At 43.3% G+C, this 22,133-nt stretch overlaps 1 protein-coding gene across 1 annotated transcript in view; it reads right to left on the bottom strand.

Annotated features, from left to right (window-relative positions):
- The window catches only part of SFXN1 (sideroflexin 1), an 800,283-nt gene that overhangs the window by 148,515 nt on the left and 629,635 nt on the right, over positions 1-22,133 (bottom strand). The window contains exon 9 of the mRNA XM_044069135.1: positions 15,026-15,075. Coding sequence (XP_043925070.1) covers positions 15,026-15,075 — 50 coding nt within the window. The remainder of the gene's footprint in view (positions 1-15,025; positions 15,076-22,133) is intronic.

The following is a 22,133-nucleotide window of genomic DNA, read 5'->3' as shown; positions in this document are numbered from 1 at the left end:
GCAAACTTCACGACACCCATGCTGATGGGCAACAGAGGTATGACTTCTGAATCCTACACAAATGCACTTTATAAGCACTTACACGAGTGCATGGATCGTGCAATCCCTAACAGAACTAAGATGCTAGCCTCCAAAAAAAGGAAGCCAATCTGGTGGTCCCCTTCAGTAAACAAACTCTATAACAGAAGAAAAAAACTGTTGCAAAAAAAAGAGTAAAATCCCATGATTGGAGGAACTCCCTGGTCAGCCTTAGTAAGAAGCTGAGATCCCTCATAAAATCCTCCAAAGCTAGTTATGAAAACAAAATTGCCACTGACTCTAAAGACAACCACAAAGCATTCTATGTCTATGTCAAAAATCTCAATGCAAACACTCAGATCTGCTCTGAGTTACAACACAATGGCACTAAATATACAGAACCAACTGATACTGCCAACATCGTGGCAGATAGGTTCAGTGCTAACTTTACCCCCCTCTCATCCCATAAAGGGCCCATCTCTATACCGGAAGAATGCAAAGTTCCTGTAATCACTGCTGCACAGGTAAAAAACACACTCTCCAAAGCCAAGAAGACAGCATCCATGGGACTTGACAACATCCCAGGCTGCGTTCTACATGAACTACAGAACAAACTGGCACCCCACCTAAGCACCATGTTCAATCATAGCCTCACCTCAGGCTATGTGAACACTGAATGGCGCACAGCGACGGTTATCCCACTCCACAAAGGGGAAGCCACTACGGACCCTGGAAACTACTGTCCCATTAGCCTGACGAACCTGGTCTGCAAGGCTATGGAACGTATCATCATAGAACTTATAAACAATGACACTGGTAATCTCCAAACTCTGGACCCCACCCAGTTCGGGTTTGTAAAAGGCAGATCATGTCTCCTAAACCTGACAAACTTCTTTGAAGCGGTCGTCAAGATGAGGGTAAGGTGGTTCACACAGCCTATCCAGATCTTGCCAAGGCTTTCAACAACATGCCCCACTCTGGAATTATAGATAAACTCACTAAACTAGGTATAAATCCGTATGTCACAAGACGGGTTGCCAAATGGCTCACTGACAGATCCCACACTGTGAAAGTAGCAGACTCCAAATCCGACTTCAGACCAGTGACAAGTGGAGTACCACAGGGTTCAGTCCTGGGTCCTCACCTGTTTGGTATCTACTTCTCTGAAGTACAGGATAACACAGAAGGTCTTTGGCTAATGAAGTTCACAGATGACTGCAAACTAGGAGCCATAATCAAAACTGCAAATGATGTGGACATCCTACAAAAGGGCCTCGCTGAGACAGATGCCTGGTGTCAAAGCCATGGCCTCGAGCTCAATGCCAAAAAGTGCATTGTCATCCCTTTTGGTAAAAACTCTGTACCCATGAACCACCACATAGGTGGTAGTCTACTTAACACCGAAAGTGTGATAAAAGACCTTGGGACACAGGCGGACAGTAGTCTCTCCTTTGATAATCACATCGCCACAGTAATCAGGAAATCCTTCTACGTGGCACACCTCATCACAAAAGGTTTCTCATCCAGGAAAAAAGAGGTTATTGTTCCCCTCTACTCGTCACTCGTTAGACCCATTATAGAGTACAACGCCCCTTTTGGTATGTACCTCACAAGACATCTGCAACAACTGAAAAGGCCGCAGAAATACATTAGAAAGAGGATTATCGGCCTCAAATAGATGCCCTACGCAGACCGTCTCAAAAAACTGCAGCTTTACTCCGTCGCATATCACCTACTCAGAGGTGATCTCTGCCTAACACACAAAGCTATGTCAAACCCAGAGCTTTTGGACATGCTCCACTTAAAGAAATCCCAATCTCTCTGAGCTACATGCTCTAGGGACCTAAACCTTGCCACCACAATAAACAGAACATGCTGGAGGGATAGATTCCTGTCTCAGAGACTTCCCATACCCTGGAACAAACTACCTATCTATATCAAACAAAGCTCCTCATTAGCACTTAAGAAAAATCTTGATGATGGGAGATAGTAAATTCACCCCAGGGATCACTTCTGTGGCTCTGCTCTACAGTGGCAATAATTTTCTTGGGTGGCGAAAGCCAGGGTACCTTTTGGCTAGGCTTATATAGGCCCTAGGGCCAATAGCCTAGTACCTACCTATGAACCTAAGAAAGGAAGGAAATGAATCACAGTCCCTGGAGGAAATGAATGACAGTCCCTGGAGGAAGGTTTGGTAGGTTTAGCTGCGGTGGTGCAGTGGTTAGTATTGTCGCCTCACAGCAAGAGGTTCTTCGGTTTGATTCTTGGCTGGAGTGCCTTCTGTGCGGAGTCTGCATGTCCTACCCGCATTCAAATGAATTTAAAGACATGCAGGTAGGTGCGTGCATGTGTGGGTGTGCCTTCCTTGAAGGTTGGGCACTGGGCTGGCAACTCAACACTGTAAAAATTCACTGCCAATCATTAGTGGACCGGAGTTCCACTGTGGCAACCCCTAACTGGGAAAAGTTGAAAGGCAGTTTAGTCCTGAAGAACAAATGTACCAAAAGAAGCCCAACTCTTGGAGTCATGTTTGAAATAATAACGCTTAGCGAAGTTATGCACCACAGACCAAGTCGCCACTGTGCAGATGTAGGCAGTACAGAGATTCCTGAACGAATCAATGAAAGCAGTCATACTTCACTCCAACTTTAACATTTTCAAATTTTCAAGTCAAAAGTTAACCACATGATGGCAAAGGAAGACCACCTGCTATCCACTTGTAAGGGCTTGTTTGAAAATGTGAGCCCTTCCCTTACAGATGTCAAGGAAGCCCGCAATTTGGTCTTCCAACATTCATAGCCCACTTGACATAAAACCACATATGGTATATTAAGGGCCTTGGCCTATTTCTGAAAAGGAAGGACTGGATAAGGGACACACTGAAACCATTTCCAAGAAGAAATGAGGGCTAGTCTTTGAGAAAGGGGTCTATATTACAACATCGAAACACCATAACATCGAATACCTCAACGCCAGACAAGTATTCAGCAAAATTCACTTCCACGATTCACTGAATACTTGTTGGGCAAATAAATACTTGCCCTGCAACTCAACGGAACTAATTCTACCTAAACCAAACCTACCCATGTGGGGGGCTGTGCCCCCCACACCCCCTAACTAAATATAACAACTCCATGATCGCACTACAGTGGAGAAAAAGGTCCAACTACATCTTTGTCCTTGAAGTATTCAGCAAATATGGTTACCTAAACATGAGGACCTGCAGCTTCAATATCCTTTGCACAGACTGATGGCCACTAGAAAAAGCATTGTTCTTAACACATGAACTTCAACACGAAACAAGAAACTTCACATGTTGACGGACTCAGTTATGAAGTTCAGCTTCTACAGGATGAAGGAGATGCAGTAATCATTTAAGAAACTGCATGGTCAACCAGCACTGTTCTACAGTAATACCCAATACAAAGTTATGATAGGCACAAACAGCAGACAGATGCACTATGACCTTATAATAACCAATGATGAAAACATTACAGGGGCCTCACAAATGTCAGGATTACCTGACAGCTGACCAGCTGGTGCAATACAGGTTACTGTTCCACCCAAATGGAGAAACATTTAAACTTGGAGGCACAGGCCTGCTGACTGGAAGGCATCCTAGCAGATTCAATCAATTCCTAAATGATTAACAAGAATGTTCAATGAGATCAAAGGTTGTGCAACAACAACCTGCTCCCAAAATGGAGCCAGTAGCTGTCGCATTAAGCAAGCTGGTGATGCAGTCAAGGGAGGCCATCCACAGCTTGAGCGGGAATAATTCCTTTTGATACAATGGACCAAAGAGCCCCAAATCATACCTTTCTCAGTCAAATACAGGAGGAAAGAATTAATTTTCATACTTCCAATATGAACTGTGCGATGAGAAGTGGGAATAATGGGAATGGAAGGAGGACAAACAAGAATTTCCAGAGCCAAGGGATGGAGAAAACAGCCCCCATACCATGTCCCTTTCTGTGCTGCATCAAGCAAACAAGATGAAGAAACTGCATTATTACGAGAAGAGGTCAGCCCCTGAAGTGCTACACGTCTGGAAGACACAGACACCATGTGCATAGTTTCTGGTCAGGACCGGAAAAATGTCTTGCACACAATCTGTTCAGATCCACATTATGGGAACCACTGAGACAGTGACAGTTATGTCTATGAACCTCAACTAGACATTCCACTGTCCTTGGAGTATGACCTCTTGCCCCCTTGCTGTCTGACCAAATGAGAAGCCCCAAAGAAACTTTGACTCTAAGGTCTTCAGGGCTAGGAGGACTGTTCAAAGTTTGAGCAAGCTCATGTGAAGCTCCGTGTCCAAACGGAATGTTATCTTGAAATATGCAGCAGTCCAACTGCACTTCACAAGTGAAGCATCTGCCTTTAGAACCTGCAATGGGTTCAAGTTGCAGGAACGAAGACCACAAAGAGGTTTTTAGGGTTGGTCTACCACGCTACAGCCTGAAGACAAGGGTGTGACCCAGCAGAAGATCTGTGAGTGTCTGTCGACTTTGCAGCCACTAACCACTCATGGAAGCACGTCCATTCATGGCCATATAAACTGCACCATGAAAATCATGACTGCCTTCAGCCCAAATAATACATTAAAGGCCAAGGTTTGGACCAGTCATTATCTCCTGGTCTTCCAAATCCATATTACTGGGCTTTCATCATGGGCAGAATAAACCAGTATTGAGGAATATGTACTCTGTTCTTATGAACATAAACCTATAATATGGAGTCAGAGGGGACTTCTCCCAGGTTCTGACCATCAGCAAATAAGGCAGAGTATAAAGTACAGTTGTGTACACTTACCACAAATGTAGATGTTCAAGTCTATTCACTGTTGCAGTCATCACATTTGGGTTATCCCTGCCAGGGTAGCCCTCGAGCAGCCAGAATACCAGAGGCTTAGTAATTCTGCGTCGGTTGCTGTGGCTTCAGGACTGATGTCAGGTCATCAGTAGTATAAAGTAAGGCAGTCAATGCCAATACATCTGTTTTTCTTGCTCTAACCTGTCAGGAGCCCCCAGGTAGGAGCCAGGTTCTGGTGGAAGAACCCAATTAGTAGGAAGTAAATACCAATATGTCCCTTGTAAGGAAAGAGAAGAAAAGGGGGATGGAGGGAAACCAGGACTGCAACAGTGAATGCACTCGAACATCTACATTTATGGTAAGTATACAGAACTGCACTATGTTCTTCATGTTTCACTGCTGCAGTTGCCACATTTGGGTTGATTCCCAAAGCTGAGGAAAAGGGTGGAGGCAGTCTAGAAAACTAGGGGCTGGCTAGGATGACCTGCAAGACTGCAGAGGCAAACCCTGCCCTGGATTTGGAGAAGAGAGGCAGGTGGCAATGTTTGGTAAAAGTGTGAACAGATGTCCAGGTGGCAGCCTCCAGGATGTCCCTGGTGGGGACTCCTCTGAAGAAAGCTGCAGAGGTGGAGGCTGCTCTGGTGGAGTGAGTCCTGACCCCCTTGGCGGGAGACTTTCCATGTTGTTTGTGGCAGAAATGGATGCAGTGTGCTATCCATTTGGAAATGGTTTGTTTGGAGATGGCTTTGCCTTCTGCCACTATAGCAAAGCTAACCAGCAAATTGATCAGACGTTCTGAAGGATTTGGTCCAATCTAGATAGAATCTGAGCTGTCTGTGCACATCTAAAGAGTGCAGGATCCTTTCTCCCTTGCTCTGGGGATTAGGGAAAAAGGTGGAAAATGAATGGGTTGGTTGAGAGCCACACTGGACACCACCTTGGGCATGAAAGAAGGTTAGTTTTGAGGGATACCCTGTCGACATGGAAGATGACGAAGGTTTCCACAGCCATGAGCGCTTGCAGCTCGGAGACTCTTCTGGCTAAAGTGATGACCAGAAGGTAAGCTATCTTCCAGGAGATAAATTTTAGCTCTGCAGAAGAAGCTGGTATGAAGAGGGGCAGGGTGAGCTATTCCAACACCAAGTTAAGGCCCCAAGCTGGGGTTGGTGCTCTTCTGGGTGGCCTCAAGTTGCTAGCCCCTCTTAGGAACTGTTTGATCAAAGGGTGTGAGAAAAGGGGCTGCTCAGTGGGGAAATGAGCAGAGATAGCAGAGGCATGAATTTTTATACAGAAGAAAGAGAGACCACTGTGTAGTAGGTCAGCTAAGTAATTCAGGATGAGAGGGAGGGAGGGAGGGCTGTGCCATATTGGCTCCCTTAGCCTGAATCCAGGTGCAGAACCTTTTCCATTTGTCAGCATAAGACTTCTAGTGCTAGGGCGTCTGGCCTCATGTATAACATCTAGAAACTGTTGACTGATGTTGGCAGATTGATCGGGAGTTAGGGAATAAGCCAAGCTTGCAAATGGAGTGTCTGCAATTGGTGATGCATGAATTCCCCTCCCCTCTGGGTCAGGAGGTTTGGAATCTGAGGAAGATGCCATGATGGCAGAGGGGACAGGCTGTGCAGCAATGGGTACCAGTGTTACCAAGGCCAGTCTGGAGCTATAAGAATTGACCTTGGTGTTTCCTCCTTTATTTTGAGCAGTACCATGGGGATGAGAGGTAGTGGAGGAAATGCATAGACCGATAGATTGACCCAGGGAAGGACAGGGCATCCACTTTCCAAGCCATGCAGTGATGCTCCCTGAGCTGATGGTTGGTGTGGGAGGCAAAGAGGTTGACCTTCGGGGTGCCCCACTTCTGAGTTATTAAGGTGAATGTTCTTCTGTTGATCTGCCACTCGTGTGGGTCCAGAAGATTTATGCTTAATTTGTCTGCCAGAGAGTTGAGAGAATGTGGTAGGAATTGTGCTAACCAGTGCAGTTGCATGGCAGAGGTTGTGTGCCAAAGAGTCATGGCCAGCCTGCAGAGAGGGTAGGAGTGAGTCCCTCCCTGCTTGTTGATATACCACATCACAGTGGTGGTGTCTGTTTTGATCAGGAGAGCCCCTGGGAAGAGAAGGGGCTTGAAAGCTATCAAGGCATGCTGGACAGCCATCATCTCTTTTCGATTGATGTGCAGAGGGATTTGCTGCAGGCTCCATTGGCCCTGTACGCACCTGCCGTCCAGGTGTGCACCCCAAGCATAGTCTGATGAGTCTGTGGTGAGGGTCTAGGTGGTGGAAGGTGGTGAGAAAGGTAGTCCCTTGTTGTGGGAGCATGCTGTTGCCCACCAAAAAAAATCTTTTCCGAGGCAAGGAATTATAGGTATAAGAGTCTCCAGGTTTTGAGAGTGTTGACACCAAATGCTGTTTAGGTACCACTGAAGCTTCCTCATATGCAGTCTGGCATAGGGAATGAGTAGTATGCAAGATGCCATGTACCCCAGAGCTTGTAGATCTTCCTTGCAGATAACTGGGGTCTGGTGGCTAGTTGAGAGAAGTAGGCTGTCAGGAAAATTAGCTTTTCTGGTGTAAGGAATGCCATCTAGGATGCTGTGTCCAGGCTTGCTCCCAGGAATATAATCCTTTGGGAGGGCACCTGTTTGGATTTCTTTTCGTTGATAGTGTACCCTAGGGAGGTTAGTAGGGACTTTACAAAGGCCAGGTGCTTGAGCAGCTTTTCCTGGCTGTCTGCCTGAATTAGGCAGTTGTCTAAGTATGGGTAAATCTGGATATTCCTTTGTCTGCAAAAAGCAATGGCCGCAGCCAGACATTTTGTGAAAACTCTGGGAGCAGTAGATAAGCCAAAAGGAAGTGCAGAGAACTGAAAGTGCTGAGATCCTGCCCTGAAACAAAGCTATTTCCTGCATGATTCCCTGACAGGAATGTGGAGGTAGGCCTCTTTTAGATCTAGGGTGGCTAGCCAAGCGTCCTTGGAGAGCATGGGTAGCAGCTGCCGGAGGTTGAACATTTTGAATTTTGGGATAACCAGGAAGGTGTTTAGAATGGATAAATCGAGGATGGGGCTCCAGGTGCCCTCTTTTCTGGGCACCTGAAAAAGTCTGGAGTAGAAACCTCGGCCTATCTGTTCTACAGGAACGTGCTCTACTGCCTTCATAGGTGGGAGCAGGAAAGGACTAGGGATTGGTGGGGCATTGCCTGCTGAACCTGGGTGGCTGGACCTGTAAGAAATCCTTAACTGTCTGCATAGATTTTGCTTTTTCTTCCATCTTTTTTAAGACCTCTTCTGCCTTAGTGCCAAATAAGTTGTCTTTGTGCAAGGGGGCATCCAACAATTTAGATTTGACATGGTCTGGCAAGGGCTGTTCCTTAAGCCATGCATGCCTTCTAATGACAGATCCAGTGACAGCTGCCCTGTAAGGGGTTGGGAGGGTGGCCTAATGGTTAAGGTGTTTGCCTTACAAACACAAGGTGCAGGGTTTGAGTCTCACAAGGGATAATTGGCTGAGCTTAAAAAAATGGCTCACAAGGGCAGTTAGCTTGTGGTTGGGAGGATGGCCTAATGGTTAAGGTGTTTGCCTTACAAACACAAGGTACAGGGGTTGAATCTCACAGGGGATAATTGGCTAGGCTTAAAATGGCTTGCAAGGGCAGTTAGCCTAGTACTAACCTATGAACTATGAACTAAGAAGCTTCTAGGGCATCAAAACCACAGTGCAAGTTGTGCTTAATTACTTAACTTGTAGAATGCATTAACTCTTGTAACTCTTTAGATTCTGCACAAGCAGGAAAGGAAGACATTTTTTGTTTGAGGAGTTCCAGGGTATGTTGCTGAAATTTTAGCATGTGGAACTGACAATTTAGTGCCCTGATAGGAAGAGTAGCTGAGGTGTATACTTTTTTACCCCATCTGTCTAGTGCTCGGGAATCCCTATCTGAGGGCGTGGGATTCTTAGCAGATGTTGCTTTAATCACTTTAGGCCCTTGAGAAATTACCTCACGGTCATCAGTAAAATTTTTAATAAGAAATTTGTGTGAGTTAGGGACTCTATAGTACCTGTCTGTTTTTTTGGGTGGAGGAGGGAGGGTTTTAGGAGTCAAGCTGGATTCCAGGAAAACATCCTCCACAACATTCAGGACTGAGGGGATAGCCAATGGTCTGTGCTATGGAAGATCTAAGAATTCCCAAAGTCTCTTTTTTAGACTGAGGGTAGTCCTGACTCTTCCACTGGAAATGCTCCCTTATGGTATGAAGGGTTTCCCCAAAGGAAAAATCCTCTACGGGAGAGGCTGAAGGGATGGAATTCTCTGCATCAGAATCCTCATAAGTAGAGAGGGGTTGCATGTCTTCATATTCAGATGCATCAGAGTCATCTGACTCTTGTTCAGACAAAACTACAGGGGACAGATCTATTTTCCTTTTGGAGGGGGTAGCTCAGCTTCCCCTGATCAACATGATAAGGTCTTCCGGCATTTTAAGTATTTGAGATTGAGACAAGGAAGCAGGTGCCTGAGATTGGGTCATTGGTTTCTTGGGTATGGTTTGTGCCCTGGGCCTAAAAATCTTGGTAGTTTTCGAAAGAATGGTAGTCGCGAAAGAAGACATCAGTTTGTGTTGAGAATCGGTAGTGCGAAGGACTTCCTCGGAAGCCAGTGCCTGCTCAGCTGCTCTGGAACCATCCATGGTAAGGACGACCGCAGGATCCTTCGTCGAAGAAGAGTTTTGCGGCATACCAGACTCACAAAATGGTTTCAGTAGCAGCCTGCGAATCCACAGAAGCGGGCATCAGGGGCTGCGGAAGCGCTTCACTGAGGACCGGAGAACTGACGACTAGCTTAACGGGAGCATTGTCGGAAGGTTTGGACCTGTGTGGTGGGTCTTTGTCTTTATCTTTATGTTTTTTCAGAAGATCGGCTGTCGGATGGCTTATCGAAGCCATATCGGAGTTCGAGGACTGTACGCAAAAAATATCTAGCTACAATAAGGGCCCGACGACAGATAGTTCTGGCGTTGAACAAAGCACAGAAGTGACAATGGGGGACGTTGTGGTCTGGGCCTAAACAAGTGATGCAGTAAGAAAAAGTCTTGATGTGGTATTAGCTTTCCACAGGCGAGACAATAGTTAACTTTTTCTGACATCGGTTAGTGCAAGAACAAAGGATCCCCCAATGGGGTACTTAGCTTTAGAAGACTTTAACTTCAATTCGGTAGACGAAACTCAGGTAGCGGCCGACTGGCACTCGTGCGAACTGCTTCTGCTTCGGGCTCCATGGCAAGAAAGACTGATGTAATGGCACTGGCTGCCTTACTTTATACTACTGACGATTTGACGTCAGTCCTCAAGCGACAGCAAATGACACAGAATTACTAAGCCTCTGGTATTCGGGCCAGCCGAGGGCTAACCTGGCAGGGATAACCTAAATGTGGTGACTGCAACAGTGAAACACGAAGAACATCAGGAATATTCAGGTGCAAGGATGTTTTCAGTGAGACTCTGGAAGGTCAGTGAAGAGTAAGTCACTCAGGTATGTGAACACATGGATGTTCTTTCTCTGTAAGCCTTTGACCACCACAGACTTTTCCTTGACAAATACTCCAAGTACTGAAGTTAGTACAAAGAGCAGCATTTTGCATGGGGACCAATACCTACCAAAAGCAAATTAGAGATATATCCTGTGTATACTCCAAACACTAATGTGCCAAAAGACACCCATCATATCCAGCAAAATTAACACAGAGGGTTATGACTCTGAGCTGTTAAGGAGCTGCTTCTTGTATCCACTTGATTAAATTCCTTCCACATCCATTTGCACTTTTTGTGCAACTTCAAGCAACTTTGTTAAAAAGACAGTGCTCCCAGGTCACCCCTGAAAAAGCCACCTGTGTCTAGTGACATTACTCAGTTAAATGTATAAGATAAAAAGCCATCCACAGTCATGAAGTATGACATTCACAAAAGAAAACAAAATATTCACTGAATGCAATCTCCCCAATTTGGATGCCCTGACCTGAGCTATTCGAGAATGTATTCTGTATTTTGTGCTGTATTGTCAAACTCCTGGACATCTAAATGCTGTTTTTCACCCTTCCCAGGTGGTATCCTTTGCACCATTCTTGTGCAGTCCTAGAGTTAGTATACTTAATTAAATTCCCTCACATAGGAGATGCAGTGGTGGCTTGCCCCCCCTGCGAAAAATTATGATTTAGGTATTTTACCCAGAAGCTTTGTGGGTTACGTTTTGGTGGCCTATATCAGGAAAGAATGCAACCTGTGGACTGCACATTGTTGCCAAACATTTGCAATGTATCTGTGATGCCACACTACTGACCCAGTTATCACGCAGCCTCAATCCTGACCACTGGCAACAGTGGGGGATGTACACACTGGGAGGATGACAAGTACACACACAGTAAAGTGCAATTTCCCTTAAGAGCACACAAAGACCACAGTCAGTCTTGGGCTGGTTTATGCCTCTTTCTCCAGATCCCCAATAAGACTTCCCACTGACACAGCTACAGAGTTGAGATCTCAGCTGAATGGCCAAGCCAAGACCACCAGCACCCCCTCTGTCCAACCAGTGTTTCATGTCCCTGCCCAAGTAGCTGACACACACACACACACACACACACACACACTGAGATTTGATTTATACACACATACATACATACATATACACACGCACATGCACACATACACATGCACATGCACATGTGCACACGCACACACTCACACACACACACACACACACACACACACACACACACACACACACACACACACACACACACACACACACACACACACACACCTGGGAAAGGCTGGCACAGATTTACTAGCTATGCCCCCTTCTGCCCAGACTATAGGGTAGTTTTCACTGCCTCCAGCCACTACTTATCAGCAACTTTAAGGCCCTTAGCAAAGGGTGTCCAATCTTACTGTGTAATGTTACTATTAATACAACTGGTAGTTTGACCAAGAGCAAGGCTATTAGGGGTGACCTGCACAGTGTCACCAAACAGATATGCAAGTACTCTAAGAGCTTAAAATGTCTCACAAATATCCACCACAACGAAAGATTTAAATATATTTAATAATAAATAATAAAAGAACAAGAAAACAGTAAACAACCACAGTTTCTTCAGAGTTCAAAATCACAGGGAATATTTAAAACAACATTGCAGGACAGTCTTAAACAAAGAAAACACCTAAGCTATAGTGCGCTATATTCTTAACTGTATCTAAGAGAAATGACTGTACCCTAGACTGACTTACTCATAGCAAGGCAAAACAGATGTGGTGAGTGGGTTTTCCAGCTATGTTGTCAGGTCAAAGACAAAATAAAAACTGCACTCTCTCTCTCAGAGACTTCGTAAATTAATATCAAATATTATTGCTGGGTTAGCTTGCAGGATGACATCACTTTTTGTCACCTGACTTTAGTTCCCAAACTAAACCCCCATTGCTAGAAAAATACATAGGCCTTAGATCTTTTGGCAAATGGTGGAAGTTGTAAAATAATTTACATTCCCCTACATTTTAAAGAGGATACAAAAAACTTCAAGTTCTAGACATTGTGTCTGCTACTGCAATGAAAATGAAAGATAGCATCTTTTTTGTTTATGGCCCAGCCATGAAGTAACTCGACCTCCACTATTCTTCTGAAGTTTTAGTCTCCCCTGTTAAAATACATACATCTAAATAGTTATAATAGTGTATAAAAATATCACTTCAGCACATATGTCTATATAATATGAAATACAGTTCTAATATATTTGTAACACAGACATGGCTCATTGCTATTCAGTATCTCCCTCTGTTACACTTCTATGTAAATCATATTGATATTCACAAATGACATATAATTATTAATAAAATTCCAAATAGCTAGGCTGGCAATATTTCCTTTTGTGACAGTATCCTTCAGACTTCCTGTAACAAAAAGAGCAATGCTTCCTGAAGTGACTCCAATGGGAAGCAGATTTACCAAAAGTGAAGAATGATGGTAAAATGCCAGAAAATAATGAAACTGATCCACTCTCTTGAAATCATGAGGAAAAAAAATTGTGGAACAAGGTGCAATCAGCATGGCCCATTCTGACAACAGACTGTATTGTCAGTCTCAACAGATCTACTAGATGGATTTGGTCAATCTGCAAGGTGCTTTCTTATAGATGATCTAATAATCACCTTTAGCCATGTCTTGGAACTATGCCCAAAATCCACTGATACTGGCAACGGTCCTCCACTTCATGAAAAAATAGAACTGCCTCATCAATCCTTCTCCCCTTTGCTGACGGTCTCAGACCAGAGTTCACAGCACTCTGATGGGGTCAACAGAGATGTAAGATATGACAGCCCTCCTACGGCTTTTTGGGGGTTAGCTACATGTGGCAGTGGAACAGGAGGCAGGAAAAACAGGTGTTCCTCTAAAGTGGTTTACACATGTTTCTGCCTAGTCAAAGAGCACTTCCCCTAAAACTGGCATTAAGGATACTGTATTGCTCCTACTCTACATCTTGAAGAAGGGAAGCTTCAGCCATGCCATCTGCAGAGGTTAAACAATGACCTGATTTACATCTTCAGGGCAATCAAAATGTCAAGGAATCATGCAGAAACTCACACTAGAAACCACAGACAGAATATGAATAGGGTCCTTCCTGAGAGCTCTTCAAACATTTTGCAATGCATGATGCACTAGGGAGGAGAACAGGTCACTCTTTTGCTACGCTTTTCTTTGGACATAATCTGGAATCAAGGTAGAAAAACACTGCAGATCCTGGGATTTATGCTGGGCCAATCAGCTTTATTTGGAAGGGGGGTTAATGGTGCACAGGTAGCTGCTTACTGGTTGACAGTACAAGCATTCTAGCTCACTATGTCATTTCCAATTAATCTATTTAGCTTTTATTTTACATATGTTTTATTTCTTTCTTTGCTTTTGCACTGCTGCATTCCTGGAGCTGACCTTCAATGTGCATCGGCAGAGCCTCTATCACTGAATTGGCAGGTGGAAACTATTTTGCTTCTTTCATTCTATTCCTAGCTGCCCTGCACTTCCACACACATACTTTATCTCCTCCCATGTATTTTCTCATAATTCATGCCTATTTAAAGGAAAATTCCACCCTAGAACTAAAAAAAAAAAATCTGTTTTTTTTCACTCCATCTTTGTTTCCTGACCTATTTTCATACCTCAAAATCACTCTAAGTGGTTTATTTGTAATTTTAGCCTGTTTTCCACAACATCACTACCAATAGGGCTTGATGTATCAACATGATCTTGTTCTCCTTCAACCCTTTCTCTTTCCCATAATGCTTTGTATGACTCATGCCAGACATAATGCAGTAACTTTGAATTTCCATGCCACTGACATATAATGGGATTTGTGAGGGCCACTGTTATTTTCTTTATCTTCTGTAAAAGAACTGCTTCTTTTCTGTCTCTAATCACCCTGATTTATGTTTGGCTCAGACCTTGTTTTACACTATACTTAGAAGTTATCCAGCTACAGCCAGAAAAGTAACTAAATTGCAGGCCTTTGCTCAGTGCTTTCTTTTGTAGTTCAGAAAACTACGTAAATAATACTGGAGAACATCAAATACAAAAGCATGCACTAAATTAAGGAACTACAGCTTCCTGACTCCTTGAAGTTTGGTATTACACAGAGGAAAAGGCTCACCCACTCTAGCACCAGTAGCGAACAGAGATCGGTGGTCTTCACCTAACCAGCTAAGGTGGTCCATTTCTATTTTTTCATATATATTGGAAAAGTGGAACACTAGTACAGTAACACTCCAAGACATGGCTAATAGAACATCCTTGGTCAATCAAGGTTAATGTCAAAGAGAACACCAGAAGTTGGTCAGTGATAATGTTGATAAGCTGCTTCAAGGCTTATTTCTACCACCGTTCAAGCTGGGTAAAACTACAATCCCTTCCATGCCTGGAAGACAAGCTTTCCTTATAACAGTCCAGCCTGTTTTACTGGCACACCCTACAATGACCTAAGTGCATGTCAGATGCATCTAACTGAAGTTACTGGTGTACTAGTTCTGCACGGGCAGGCGGGCAGACTGAATATTAACTTCCATCAAGCACTTCATGGACTGCTCCAATGTATCTCATGTGAATAACAGCTTGTATGACAAAGTACATTCTTGTAAACATTTAAATGTGTTACTCACCAGAATCCTACTAAACCGACTTGTATAGGGGCACTCATCCATGGAAATCGCTGTGTAAATAAACACACAAATACATCAGAAATGCATTTAGTGGAATAAAGAACAGAACAAACAGAAATTTTCAGCAACAGTTTTTTCAAGCATAATAAACATAATACACATTATAGCAATAAGATATTAAACTCTTAACTAAATTATCTGTACAATCAAAACAGGATATACAGTTGGGCTGAAAATGAAATTAGTGATTTGTGATCAATGCTACAGCCAGCTTAACAATTTAAAAAAAAAACAAAAAACAAAATACAAATTGGGGTTATTACTGCAGTATAAATATGGTGGGTTCTTAGCATCCAAGCTCGTTAAAAATATGGAAGAATGCAACAGGTAAATTAAGCAACCCAGATAACTAAAATGATTCTGATTGCATCCATCATCATTAAGTAATTAATGCAGCAGAACACCAAGAAAATACTTGTTCTGCCAGTACAGAACAATTCGACAGATATACTTTGGCTAATAAACAGTGCACTTTGTTTCTTTACTTACCTTTCATAATTTAACTGCAACTCAGTAGCTATGTATAACAATCTTATAACGTCAAAGTATGGCAACATTTCAGAGAAGCAATCTGGGACAACAGTACTAAATACTAAGATGGAAAGTTACTTTGTAGAATCAGATGCATACCTTATACACACACGATGCTATACAAGCGTAATATGTAATATCTGCTTCACCCTATAGGGGCATGCAAGAGGCTGTGTATGTGTGGAGTGGGGGTTTGAGAATTAAGGAGTAACACAGGGCATTTCTACATTATGAATGATAAACATTTAAAACAAATGCAAGCCAAATGGCCATATTTCTACAAGACGCAGCAGTAATGACCGAGGACACTGGTGCTGACAGAAGAGAAGGTGTAAGGATTAGTAAGAAGAATACTGAGCTGTCTGAACCATCCAAGTGGGAAGGGGAAGGATATAACAAATGGAGGTCAGGATAAAAAAGGCTGGCAGAGTCTGCACATGGGATGGACACCACTGGGGGGGGGGGGTGTATGTATGTATATATATATATATATATATATATATATATACATATATATATATATATATATGTATGTATACACACACACACTCATACATACATACACGTGTGTGTGTGTGTATATATATATATATATATATATATAAATATAAATATATATATATATATATATATATATGTATATATATATGTATATATATATATATATATATATATATATATATATATATATACCCATACAGAAAGAGAGAGAGAGAGACAGACAGATCTCTGGAGCGTACAGAAAAGGGAAAAGAATCACTGCCATCAGCTGTTTCCTATGGACTCTTTCTCTCACACATGCATATGGACATGTGTATGTACACCTGGATCTATGTAATTTGATCAAATGCTCATTTAACTGAATTACAATTCACTAAAAAATGACTGAAAAACTCATTTGACTGAAGAGCAGTTGATGCAAAACACTATATACAACAGATATACCATAGAGAAAAAGTTTCTGCAGGGGGACAAGCCCCCTTTACTTAAACCCCTTTTACTTGTATATTAACCCCATGGTCACACAACTGAGGAATGAAGAAAACATCACACACATAGACACACGCAGTCTGTATCACTGCTGGTGTACAAATACAAACATGTACAGATATGGGGGTACAACATGATAGTGATCATTGCCAATCCACATATACACTAGCTTCTAGACTCACATCTCCAACAACTCTTAAGATGAGAAATGATACCAACACATGTGCATATATATATATATATATATATATGTGTGTGTGTGTGTGTGTGTGTGTGTGTGTGTGTGTGTGTGTATATACGGGTCTATGTCACATAATCGAATTAATAAACATCAATAAAACGTTGGTTGGTGTTATTCATATTATTGTTAATTCATTAAAAGCCGTAGTCGTAGTCTCTGTGGACAGGTGGTGTTCATTTTTACTAGTTTAATTTTTGGCCTTTTCACATAAAAGAACTACAGTTTGCTGAAACTCTTTTCATAAAGATGAAAAGAGTGAACGTTCAAATCAGTGAAAAATACCACAAGGAAAGGAAGCACTTGGCCACCTTATGAAGGAAACACACACCGCAGTATGTCAAACCCGACCAGGTAGAGGGCTGCACCCCCACACCCCCACCAACTATATATACCAACTCCAAGATCACACTACATGTGGGGAAAAGGGCAGTTTTCTAACACTGGCCAACTGCTTCCCTTCCCTGATATGAACATGTGAGGGTGCAGGGTGTCTTGCTCCCCTGAAAAAAAAACACTTTGTGTTTTTTTTTTTTTTTGAAGTGAAGATAGAGGAATTTCCTCCATCTTCTAAGATTCACGAATTTCCTCCATCTTCTAAGATTCACTGATACAGTGATATACACACACACACACACACACACATACATATAAAACAAACACAACAATGACATAAGCAAAACATAACAATTAGAAAATCCATCTATTGTCTGTAGGTCAAAACTCAGAATATGTCAACAAGTGTTAAATTTAGAAGGGTGGCTCTCAGGAAGATCTTGTCAAGTTTGTACCACTGTGATCTTTTGGCTGGAAATCCCCTAAAATTTATTTTGTTTATTGTTTTCTTAGTCTTGATAACTACATAAGACTGGATTATGTTCCTGTTTCAGGACTTGACCCAGAAGCTTTGGACTTCTCACCAATGACCCACACACAGTTACAGAATGCAAGTGGACATTGTTGGAGCCATACTAAGGTATACAGGAGCAGGCTGTGTGAAGCAGGATGCCTTAAAGTGTGTTACTAGACAATGTATGGCTCTTTGCCTATTCAACGATGAGATCTCACATGCCATGTGCATTACTGTATCTCACATGCCATGTGCATTACTGTATCTCACATGCCATGTGCAGTACTGTATCTCACATGCCATCTGCATTACTGTAACACCAGTGCTTACTATGATAACTGCTTTTGCAAGTCACAACCAGCACTGAAATTTCATCAAAAGTAAATCCATTCTCTTCTAGCTAGCCCATGACATTTCCTATGATAACCTGGACAGAAAATTTAAGAACGGTAGGTATACCAGCAGTTTGACTGGTAACATTCAGAACAGGTTACTAGGTAGCCGCCCTTCTGTGACATCCAGCTGGCTTTCTTCAATGTACTTTCATCATAACAAAAGTACAGTTTTGTATCTACCATAAATGTAGATGTTCGAAGATCCACATTGCTGCAGTCATAACCTGTGGGTAGTCCGCTGTCCTCGGTCGGCCCGAATACCAAAGTGTTAGGCTGGCGTCGGCCATGGTCGCTCAGATCTGACGTCAGTACGCCGTGGTACTAAAGCGCATGACCGACGCCATATCCTCAGTCTTTCTTGCCCAGGATGTCAGAAGGCCTTAAAAAGAAAGGCCATAGCCAAAAAAGGAAAAACACCCAACCACCCATGTAGAAACAATATTTACAACACAAACCACACAACCACACCAAACTACAGAGGGGAAGGAGGGAGGGTAAATTGGACTGCAGCAATGTGGATCTTCGAACATCTACATTTATGGTAGGTACAAAACTGTACTATGTTCTTCATCTCACATTGCTGCAGTCATAACCTGTGGGTAGAATCCCAAAGCAAAGGTAAAGGGAGGTTGGCAAAATCATAAAGCATTGGGAGCTGCTAACATGCCCTGTAAAACTGCAGTGGCAAACCCAGCCCTAGATTTGGAATAAAGAGGGAGATGGTAATGTTTAGAAAAAGTGTGCACTGAACTCCAAGTAGCTGCCTCCAAAATATCTTTAGTAGCTACTCCCCTTAAAAAAGCATTAGAAGTGGCAGTCGCCCTAGTGGAATGAGGTCTGATTCCAGCCGGAACCTCCTTACCATGATGAGAATAACAAAAAGCAATACAATGGCCAATCCACTTAGAAATAGTTTGTTTTGAAACAGGTTTCCCCTGAGAACCCAAAGCAAAAGAAATAAACAACTGTTGAGACTGCCTGAATCCTTTGGTTCTGCTCAAATAATAACGCAACTGCCTGTGAATATCCAAAGAGTGCAAAATTTTTTCCCCTTTATTTTGGGGATCAGCATAAAATGTAGGCAAATGAATAGATTGGTTTAATGCCACATTAGAAACAACCTTAGGCATAAAAGTAGGGTTAGTACGCAGGAGACCCTATCCTTATGAAATATCAAGAAGGGTTCAACTGCCATTAGAGCCTGTAATTCAGATACCCTTCTAGCAGGCGTAATGGCCAACAAAAAGCAGTCTTCCAAGACAAAACTTCAACTCCGTAGTAGCTGCAGGTTCAAAAGGAGGTAAAGTGAGCTTTTCCAACACAAAATTGAGATCCCAGGAAGGAGTAAGAGCTCTACGGGGGTCTTATGTTTTTTGCCCCTCTAAGAAATTGCTTAAACAAAGGGTGAGAGAATAAAGGAGGGTCACAGTCATAGTGAGCAGAAATGGCTGCAGCATGAACTTTTACAGAGGAGAAAGACAAACCCTTGTCTAATAATTCTGTAAGATACTGAAGTGAAACACTCAAATTAGGCACAGAGACATCAAAGCTCTTTGTTTTGCTCCAAAGAAAAAATCTCCTCCATTTATCAGCATAAACTTTCCTGGTACTAGGCCGTCTGGCCTCCAAAATGACATTCAAAACTTGTTGAGGAAGCTGCGACCCCCAGGGTCTAAAACAGAATATGCCAAGCTGTCAGATGCAGGGACTGTATCCTGACATTGCGGAAATGATTGCTTGCCTGGGACAAAAGGTGTGGAACTGATGGCAAAGGCCAAGGAGGCTCCGTACTAAACTCCTCAGCAGAGGGTACCAGTGCTGACGTGGCCAATCTGGAGCTATTAGAATCATGCAAGGCTTGTCCTGTCTGACCTTCAAGAGCACCTTGGGAAGAAGAGGCAGAGGAGGAAAGGCATAGACGTGAAGGTTGTTCCAACTGAATGATAGAGCATCCACTTTCCAAGCTTTTGGGTGAAACAGCTTTGTGCAAAACTTTGGCAGTTGGAAATTTAGTGGAGAAGCGAACAGATCTATGTCTGGAGTTCCCCAAGCCACCGTCAACTGTTGAAATACATGAGGATCCAATTTCCACTTGTGGGGATCCACCATCTGTCTGCTCAAAACATCTGCTAAGGAGTTCTGTGCTCGGCAGAAACCTTGCCTGAAGAGTGAGGTGCAAACTGAGAGCAGTCTCCCACAAAATCATAGCTTGTCTGCAAAGAGGGTAGAATGGGTTCCCCTTGCTTGTTGATGTACCACATGACTGTTGTGTTGTCTGTTTGAATCAACACCTGTCCTGGTTGAAGTAGATCCTTGAAGGCCATCAGGGCAAATTGGACTGCTAACATCTCCTTCATGTTGATATGCAAATGTTGTAGTCTGGGAGGCCACGTGTCTTGAACCCATTTCCCATGGAAGTGTGCTCCCCAAGCCATGTCTGAGGCATCTGTCGTTAAGATCTGTCTCGCCTCTGGTCGGGTCACAGAGAGTCCCTTGTTTAGGTGACATTCCTGAGCCCACCACAAGAATTCCCTTTGGATGCAAGGTATTATCTGAATGACAGTGTCCAAATCGTGGCAGTGTTGAGTCCATACGCTTTTGAGATACCATTGTAGCTTCCTCATATGCAGTTTGGCATTGGGAAGCACCAGAATACAAGATGCCATGAACCCCAAGGCCTGAAGGACTGTCCTTGCAGTCAGCCTGGACCGTAGAGATACTTGCTGGAAGTAAAGGGCAAGATTTCTTTGTTTGTCCGGGGTCAAAAGCCATCTGAGAGGCTGTGTTCAGTCTCACACCCAGAAAGCACATGTCCTGAGAGGGTACTAGACTGGACTTTGTTTCGTTCACAGAATACCCTAGGCACCTTAACACTGTCATAACATACTGAAGATGGTGAAGTAACTTGACTTTGTCTTGAGCAAGAATCAGGCAATCGTCCAAATAAGGATAAATTTGTATTCCCCTTAGTCTTAAGAAGGCTATCACGGAGCCAGGACTTTGTGAACACCCTGGGCAGTAGATAAGCCAAAGGGCAATGCAGAGAACTGATAATGAAAAGTGCCAGCCCGAAAACGCAGGAACCTCCTGCAGCTGGGCCTGATAGGAATGTGAAGATAAGCCTCTTTGAGATCCAGAGTTACCATCCAGTGATCTTTGCCTAGCAGAGGCAGAAGCTGTTGCAAAGTTAACATCTTGAATTTGGGAATGTCCAGGTATGTGTTGAGAATAGACAAGTCCAGAATTGGCCTCCAAGTGTTTCCTTTCTTTGGTACCAAAAACAGGCGAGAATAAAATCCTAGGCCCACTTCTGATGGAGGGACCCCCTGGAGAGCCCCCATTTTTAAAAGTAAAGAAATCTGTTTGCGAGCCTCCAACTTTTGCTGAGGAGGAACGTCTGGCATGCCTTTGAAAGGAGGCAAGGTGTGAAAATAAAACTTGTAGCCTCGGTCTATAATGTCCAACACCCACTTGTCCTGGGTGACTAAAAGCCAATTTTGCCTGAAAAGTGCCAACTTTCCTCCCAGAGGAGCTGCCAGACAGGAGGGATCTGGCAGCTGGGGATACAGGTCATTGGGTCTGTTTACGAAAAGGCTGACCCCTGCCCTCACCTGAAGATTGTGCAGGGGAACTCCACGTCCTAGGCCTGAAAGAACCCTGAGCATGAGCTCTGCCCCTACCACGTCTAGATCTGCCCCTAGACTGTAAATCAGAAGAAGGATAAGCCCTTAGTAGGCCAATTTCTGCTAAACTTAGGGGGCTGCACCTGTAAAAAATCCTTAACTGTCTGCATAGACTTAGCTTTGTCTTCCATTTTCTTCAAAACTGACTCCACAGGAGAACCAAACAGAACTTCAGATTGAAGGGGAGCATCCAAAATTCGAGCTTTAACATGCTCTGACAAGTTCTGATCCTTAAGCCAGGCGTGCCTACGAATAACTGATCCAGTGGCAGCCACCCTGGAAGAAGCCTGAAGAGCATCAAAACCACACTGCAAAGAATGCTTACCCACCTGATCAGAGGCATGAACTAAATCCTGCAATT

Source organism: Protopterus annectens, chromosome 4.part0, assembly GCF_019279795.1.
Source record: "Protopterus annectens isolate FY-2018-M chromosome 4.part0, PAN1.0, whole genome shotgun sequence".
NCBI lineage: Eukaryota > Metazoa > Chordata > Ceratodontiformes > Protopteridae > Protopterus > Protopterus annectens.
The sequence above is the reverse complement of the archived record's forward strand: the minus strand, read 5'-3'. Positions and strand labels throughout refer to the sequence as shown.